The sequence below is a fragment of the Ipomoea nil genome, unplaced genomic scaffold (assembly GCF_001879475.1).
Source record: "Ipomoea nil cultivar Tokyo-kokei standard unplaced genomic scaffold, Asagao_1.1 scaffold0900, whole genome shotgun sequence".
NCBI lineage: Eukaryota > Viridiplantae > Streptophyta > Magnoliopsida > Solanales > Convolvulaceae > Ipomoea > Ipomoea nil.
The window spans coordinates 2,335,507-2,344,337 of record NW_017617328.1 but is presented as its reverse complement, the minus strand read 5'-3'; the positions used below and the strand labels follow the sequence as shown (position 1 = coordinate 2,344,337).

Genomic DNA, 8,831 nt, shown 5'->3' with positions numbered 1-8,831 from the left:
AAGAAACGGCATCAGTTTCCCACCGTTCCGCACCCTTCCGCAAAAAGTAACTCTGTTATTCAGTTTCATTTTGTATACACTACAGTTTCAGTTCAACACAACTACAATTTCATTTTGATAGAACTACAGTTTCATTCGATATTTATAGACTCAAATATGTGAAAATGTTATTTAATTTTATTTTATATACACTATAGTTTTATTAAAATACGACTACATGGTCATTTTGATGTAATTACAGCTTCATTGTACAATATACACTCAAATATGTGAAATGTTATTCAGTTTCATTTTATATACATTGCAATTTCATTTCACCACAACTACAGTACCATTTTGATATAACTGCAGTTTCATTTGATAATATAAAAATAATACGTGAGACAGTGTCGGTTTAGATATACTGTAGTGTCAGTTGGTAATTAACATAAAAAAGAAATGCGCGCTCTGTTAATACTAACGGCGCGCCACCGCGGTCCACGATATAACGACCCGCAGACAGGGCCAAATGTTGATGCGCTCAAGGGATCTAACCACTTCAAAAAAATAGTCTATCTTGAAAGTCACGTGACTTAATTAATGGCTTAACTGACAGATAAGAGCCAAATGTCTACAAGGGATTTACCCACTTTGAAAAAGTAATCTATTCTTGTTTGTCACGTCATGAAGTAAAAGTGATATATTAGAATTTGAAAATGCATATTAGTAGAACTGGAAGAAAAGTCTCCTAAAGTGTTCCCTCAAGAGTAGTGCAAGGAATTGCATATATAGTAGCTGTAAACCAAGTTACACATCCATAATCCAACACAGACCAAACGTTCATTTGTAGTGTTGTCGAACAATATGAGCTTCCTTGCAGCAGTTCTTGTGTTGTCGGCAGTAATAAGTTTTGCTCCTACTGCCGCCCCATCAAAAAGTAATTATCCCATAGCCAAACCCAACTGTGATGATCATTGTGGGAACGTAAGCATCCCATTTCCCTTTGGTTTGACCCCAGATTGTTCTCTAAACTCAGACTTCTTCATCAATTGCGCCACTTCCATTGATGGTTCTCCTACGCCATTGTTAGGGCACGGTAATCTACGGGTAAGAAGGATATCAATTGAAGGGCAGTTGATCGTGATGAAACACATAGCTAAATATTGCGATGAAGGTAACAGCCCACAGGACAAATCATCATGGATCAGATTATCAAAACAGTACGTCAACCAGACCGCCAATAAGTTCATCGCTGTGGGCTGCAGCACTACTGCCACTGTCTTGGGAGAAGACAATGGACGGTCGTACCAAATTGGTTGTATAGCCACCTGTAACCGCTTCCAAGGTGTGCCAAATGGGACTTGCTCGGGAATCGGGTGTTGCCAGATGAATGACATTCCTATCGTGACCAGGAACCTGAATTTTAAATTGGAAACCAAGGCGACGAAAACAGATGGCATTATTACTGATTGTAGCTATGCCTTTGTGGTGAAAAAGGACGAGTTCCACTTCTCCTCCGATATGCTTACCCAACAATGGGAAGTGCAGAGAATGCCAATGGTAATTGATTGGGTCATCTTCAACGATACGTGCAGTAACTCAGGCAGAACATGCCAAGGTAACACCACATGTGTCCCTTTTGAAGGTCCTGATGGGGGATACAGATGCGCTTGTGAGAAGGGTTATGAAGGCAATCCATATCTCCATCCTGGTTGCCTAGGTACATACATACTGTCTAGTCTCATCTAAACTTTATATGTACAATTCCATTACTTATTTTTGTATAGCCACATAACAGCGCAGTCTTAGTTGGTCAAACCAACTAATTCAATCAAATATCCCCTATTAACTAACTCAATCAACTATCTGTCATGTAGTGACCTCACTCATGTGCGAGGCCATTAGATCGAGCCTCAGTGGAGGCGTTGTGGAATCTATGTGTTTATTAGGTTGAGAAAGTATATTTGAACAGATACTACAATGTAATAGAGTCTGTAGCATTTAAAAAAAAAAAAATATCAGTCATGTTGAAAAAATTGCTAGGCGCTTCACGTAGGCTCGGGACGCCTAAGCAGGGATTAATCGGCGCTTAGTCGCCGTGTATTTTTTATTTTTTATTTTTATAAATTTGTTGAAACTTTTTAAAAAATTTTATGACTTATAATTATAAACTATTTAATAATTTAATAGTTAATACAAAAATATTAAATATTAACCTAAAAACATAGAGTTTGAACAATTAAGGGTTATTTCGTTCAGAATAATTTGGTTTTTGAGTGAAATAATAACTCATACGAAAAAGAATGGAATAATAGTTAATTGACATACTAGGCGACCTAGTTGGTGTCTAGGAGGCCTTGGCGGTCAGTACTTAGAATGCCTAGTCAGCCGCCTGGCCAGCCAACCGCCTAGACCACCGATTATGGTGATGATACACAATGCCAAATTTTTGCAACATTACTAGCTATCAGCAAATTGTTAAACACCTCCTAATCTCTTGTTATTGCCTATATATGCAGATATTGATGAATGTGCAGATGATGGACAGAACGACTGCTCCTCCAAAAACGCCACTTGCTTCAATACACTAGGCGGTTACAATTGCACTTGCAAGGCAGGTTACATTGACGATGCGAAAGGCGGTGGCTGCCAATTACCTATTAAATATGAATGCAAAGATAATAATGGAAAAGGCTGCCATTCGTCTAACAGAGTGAACTTCGTAGCTATGGGTAAACATCTTTTCCTATTCCGAAACTCTTCACCTGATTTGATATTTCCATCAACACTTGTTTAAGAAATCAAGAAATGCAGGTGTCGCTTTAGGCATGATAGTGCTGCTGATCACTGTTTTTTCTCTGTACTGGGAGCATCGGCGGAGAAAATCAGTACAAATGAAGGAGAAATTTTTTAGAGAGAATGGAGGACTGATTCTGCAACAGAGGATTGTCCAAGGTGGTGCATCTTCCAGCACAACAAGAATTTTCACTGCCCAGGAACTTGAAAAAGCCACCAACAACTATGACCAAACTAAAATTATTGGTCAAGGAGGTTTTGGCATTGTTTACAAAGGACACCTTCTTGATGGTCAAGTAGTAGCTGTTAAAAGGTCCAAAATAATGGACACAACCCAAGTCGAGCAGTTCATCAATGAGGTAATTGTGCTCTCTCAAATCAATCACAAAAACATAGTCAAACTTTTTGGCTGTTGTTTAGAGACAGAAGTTCCGTTGCTAGTTTATGAGTTCATAAGTAATGGAACGTTGTTTGAGCATATACAGAACAAAGACAAAGCATCGGTGTTACCTTGGTCGACTCGTTTAAGAATAGCTACAGAAACCGCTGAAGTACTCTCTTATTTGCATTCTGCAGCCTCTCCTCCCATCATCCACAGAGATGTTAAATCTGTGAATATTCTCCTCGATAATGATTATACTGCCAAGGTATCCGATTTTGGTGCATCGAGATTAGTTCCTCAAGATAAAACTCAATTGACAACAATGGTGCAAGGGACATTTGGTTATCTAGATCCCGAGTACATGCAAACTCATCATTTAACAGAAAAGAGTGATGTTTATAGCTTTGGAGTTGTCCTTGTAGAATTACTAACAAGTAAGAGGGCCATATCTTTTGATGGCCCAGAGTTGGAGAGAAATCTATCTCAACATTTTCTTTCATTGTTAAAAGAAAACAAGTTGTTCAAGATTCTTGATGGAAACATTTTATGCCAGGAAAACATTACTGAGGAGTTACAAGAGGTTGCCTTACTTGCAAAAAGGTGTTTGTATTTTAAAGGGGACGATAGGCCAAAGATGAAGGAAGTAGCAATGGAATTAGGTGGATTGAGGAGAGCAACTAAACATTCATGGGCTAATAATTCAGAGACTTCCATAGAATCACAGGCTTTAGTTATGAAGCAATCAATTTCCTTAAAAGATCATTTGGAGCTACCACTATCTAGCCGCTATGGAAGATAATTGTAACTTGTCCATTTCAATAAATTAGTCATTTTTTTGTGACCATTACACCATACTCACTATTAGAAAGTGCACATGGAATAAAATCGAAAGTTATGCCATGGACTCAGATCTATCTTGCAAGGTGGATCTGAGTCAAAATACACAATTTATATAATGAATGTTCTCAATTCAAATTGTAAATATTCCGTATATAAATTGTGAACATTTAGTATATAGAATCGTAAGCATTCAGTATATAAATTGTGAACATTTAGTATATAAAAATTGTGAACATTCTGTATGTAATTGTGAACATTCAGTATGTAAATTGTAAACATTCAATATGTAAATTGTGAACATTCACGATATATTTTTTACATTAGTTTTATTTGTTCAAAAAGAAAAGAAAAAATTCATGTTCAAAATAAAAGAAAAAAAAAATAGGAATGTGTTAGGTGCATCATGCATGTAGCAATTTCATTTGTTAGGGTAACCATAATAATGATTTTTTTGCTTAACAAAAAACTTGGTGTGGGTTTTTTAATTGATGGTGGGAGGGGTTTTTTCAAATCTAATCTAAATCTAATCTAAAAATCTAATAAGTGTGAATGAAGGTTGGTACCCTTCATTTATGTCCATTTTTCTGTTATCTTTTTTTATACATTAAGCTATAAATGTTGTACTATATAATTTTTTGGACAACAATACCCCCACCGTTATAACTTCCATTATCTATTTCCATTACTATTACCATGCACTTGCATCCAACATATATTTTCTTACATTCTTTAATTGTAATAATATATGTTGATATTATATTAGAATATGTAATAAATAAATTATTAACCATACCATAATTATTAATATACTTTTTAACATATAATATGAATTCTACAACTATAAATTTTATGAATTTTTATAAAATTTTAATTTTAAAAAATTATTACTATGATTTTAACATTGAATACTAATGTTGGGCACTTAGTTTTGCGCATCACGCATAGAAAAGACTAGTAATAATAATAATAGTAATAAATCTCCTACACGTTAAAGTTTTTTGTGGGGAATAGAAAAAGTGGAGAAAACTATTGCTCCTTTTGTGCGTGAAGGGAACAATTACTCACAGCTTGGCGCGTAAATGATAGTGTTTTTATTTGTTACTAGTAATTGACCCGTGCACTGTACGGCATATAAATTAAAAAGTATTAATTTTATGGATGTTATATTATAAATTGTGTGAAATAATGAGGTTATAATTTATAATATATAAATGAATTCTGTTTGGAAATTGAACTAAAAAAAATATGTAAACGGTATATTACAAATAGTTGAAATTAATGTTATGGTATTAAAAAAAAAAAAAAAAAATTTACAAAATTACAAATTATTGAAAACTTCATTATACAACATTAGTGGTTGATGTAGTAATTGAACTTGAGTCTTTTAATATCAATATTTTCAGACCATCTGGATTGTTAACCCGAGATGGAGCCACGTACAACTGACCATGTTCAAAAACCGGTTTTTTTAGTATTAATCCGACCTGAGACAACGTTTGTCCTCGACTTTTGTTTATGGTCATTGCATATGATAGCATCAATGGAAATTGTCTTCGTTGAAACTAAAATGACAATCTTGGATCGGAGGGTGACATGGACATTCGGGGGATCAACACTTTTGTTCCTTTATTAGAACCAGTTATTATCTCGGCTTCAATAACATGGTCTGCTAACTTTGTGATTACCAACCGAGTACCATTGCACAAACCAACTGAATGGTCGATATTTCTCATCAACATGACCGGTGACCCAATTTTCAAAGTCAGCGTATGATTTGGTAGACCTGAAACTCTAATGCCGTTTAGAAATTCCGGTGTGTGTACATCTCCAATTATACGTTGTTGGCATCCGCTTTGCATACTGCGTCAAAACTAAAATATGTCCTGTTTTCAGCAGTATGCAACGCACTCATATATTCATTAACTGAGTTGACCACATCTAGGGTTGGTGCTAATATAGCACGACCTTGAAGATGTTCCGGGTTAGAATTTTGATTCACAAACATAGGAAATGTATTTCTCACAATTGTTTCAATATGATCCCCTTCTGATGACAATAACATATGATTTGGTATTTCAACCTTTGCATAACCATCATTTCGACTACCGATCTTTCCATCACTACTACAAAAAAAAAGATATCCACTACACCCATAAAATGCTTTCCGCTACACCTGTGCAGGTGTAGCGAAATCCAGTGTCGCTGAAAGCACTGGATTTCCGCTACACCCGTACAAGGTGTAGCGGAAAACTTTTTTAATTTTTTTAATATAGACTTTCCGCGGCACCCTTTAGTCTTAGGGTGCCGCGAAAAGTATTATATTATTTTTTTAATAATTGATTTCCGCGGCACCCACGTCACCTTGGGTGACGCGGAAACAATTTTATTTTTTTATATATATTACTTTCCGCTACACCCTCTCCGGAGAGGGTGTAGCGGAAATTTTAATTTTTTTTTATTTTATTTTATCCCAATTTTGATTATTACCCATTATTTGCTCAAAACCTGTACATAATTTATTTTCAAATTCACCCAAAAAATACAAAATTAATTACAAAAAATTAAACTATCTATTCACAATGATTTTCAAACCAACTCTAATAAATATGAACATAAACATAACTATATATATACTCCACAATTAATAATCAACACAATAAAACACTACAATATACTTATCAACACATTTAAAATTGAAATCAAGATATACATGAAATTGTTTAACAAAACATAAACATAAGTTAATAATAATAAAGATACTGTTTAAACGAAATAAAGTTACACGCACTCTTTACTAAAGTAATGTGCCCACAACTCACGAACTTCATCTATTTCATTGATGGAGTAGGGTGCATCTTCAAATACCTACAAAAATATTTTAATTAATCAAATTAGTTAACATGCATGTTAATTGATAAATATTAATTTAAATATACATATTGTTGTATTTAAATTACTTACCTCATCTAGACAATTAAGTTTGGAATGCTTAGTAACAATTTCGTACATGTATCGCATTACATAATATCCACATTCAGAACCTCCAGGTTGTTGTGGACACTACAATATATATATATATATATATATATATATATATATATATTCATATTAAGATCATATCAAAATAAATAAAAATAAAGGTTAAATTTCATATTAAAACTTTAACTTTAACTTCATACTCTGCATTCTTTCCAATGAATCGTTCTAGTGCTTCGTGCAGGAACAGATCGAAATGCCCTATATTAATAATAAACATTTATATCAATTTATAAATTTATAAATAACATAATAACATTCCATTGAAAGCTTTTTTCTTCTTTAAGGATGATCAATTGGGAGAAATGTCCTATGACTCATGAACACATTCTTTTTACTGTTACTCAACCATAAATTGGATGTTCCATCTTCACAAATAGGACATGCCTTAGCTCCTTTAGTAGTATAAACTGATAGGTTACCATAAGCTGGAAAATCATTTATGGTGCAAAAGATCATTGCACGTAAGGTAAAACTGCTTCGACTATAAGCATCATACACCGACACACCTTCATTCCACAACATTTTTAAATCTTCAATAAGTGGCGCTAGATATACATCTATGTCATTTCCTGGTTGTTTAGGCCCTGATATTAACAATGATAACATGATGTATTTCCGCTTCATACACAACCAAGGTGGAAGATTGTAGACTACTAAAAGGACAGGCCAAGTACTGTGTTGACTACTCATGTTACCATGAGGATTCATTCCATCAGTACACAATCCAAGTTTAAGATCCCTGTTTTCACTACCGAATTCAGGCCACCTCCTATCAATATTCCTCCATTGTGGTGAATCGGCTGGATGTCTTAGTTTTCCATCGTCTTTCCTCCCAATAGCATGCCATTGTAAATTTTTTGCATCCCTTGGATTAGCAAACATGCGTTTAAATCTTGGTATTACAGGTAAATACCATAAAACTTTCGCTGCTGGACCTTTCTTATCCTTACACACATCACCAACATTTTTCATTTTATAACGTGATGAGCTACACTTTGGACACACATGCAAGTCTTTGTATTCTTTCCAATACAATATACAATCATTTGGACATGCATGTATCCTCTCAATGTCCATACCCAACGGACACAACAACTTCTTTACTTCGTAGGTTGAAATTGGAATTTCATTTTCACTAGGAAGCATGTCTTTTAGTATTTCTAATAATCCCGTGAAACTCTTATCACTCCATCCATTCTTTGCTTTTAAATTATATAATTTAAGCACACCTGATAATTTGGTAAATTTGGTACACCCAGAGAACAAAGGTTTTTCAGCATTGTCAAACAAACATTTAAATTCAGTAGGCATTTCACTAAAATCTTCTTGCATATCACACATCATTTCATCTATTCGGTCATTAATTTCATCACCCTTATCATTGCTAACATGAGTTTCATTCTCTGCATGAGTTTCACTATATGCCTGAGCTTCATTCTTACTAACACTTGTACTAGGAGGTAAGCTTTCACCATGCCATATCCATTGCTCGTACCTTTCCTTAAAGCCACGGCGTATCAAATGGATCTTCACTTCCTCAGAACTACGATATCTTCTAAAAATTTTACAATCACAACATGGGCACGTTATAAAATCTTCCGCCTTTTTGTTTCTATTTTCTTCAGCACATTGTATAAACTCTTGAACCCCTTGTATAAATTTGAGTGTAGTGCGTTTCTCATACATCCAACTCCGATCCATATCTGTCAATTGATAATACTATGAAACGATATTAGGTAATTTGATTTTCAAATTACCTATATTGTAATCAAGGAACCTAATTGTAATCAAATTA

At 34.4% G+C, this 8,831-nt stretch overlaps 2 protein-coding genes across 2 annotated transcripts; one reads left to right on the top strand and one right to left on the bottom strand.

The window, feature by feature from the left end:
• The first annotated feature begins 811 nt into the window (after positions 1 to 811).
• Positions 812 to 4,001, top strand: LOC109179439 (wall-associated receptor kinase 5-like). Its single transcript, XM_019328942.1, has 4 exons — positions 812 to 1,699; positions 2,499 to 2,711; positions 2,794 to 3,134; positions 3,261 to 4,001. Exons 1-4 carry the CDS (start codon positions 844 to 846, stop codon positions 3,954 to 3,956), a joined length of 2,106 nt encoding a protein of 701 aa, XP_019184487.1. The 5' UTR covers positions 812 to 843; the 3' UTR covers positions 3,957 to 4,001.
• Positions 4,002 to 5,828: 1,827 nt separating this feature from the next.
• Positions 5,829 to 8,737, bottom strand: LOC109179380. Its single transcript, XM_019328876.1, has 4 exons — positions 7,372 to 8,737; positions 7,158 to 7,234; positions 6,780 to 6,862; positions 5,829 to 6,120 (listed from the first exon to the last, which is right to left on the bottom strand). Exons 1-4 carry the CDS (start codon positions 8,735 to 8,737, stop codon positions 5,829 to 5,831), a joined length of 1,818 nt encoding a protein of 605 aa, XP_019184421.1.
• Positions 8,738 to 8,831: the final 94 nt, after the last annotated feature.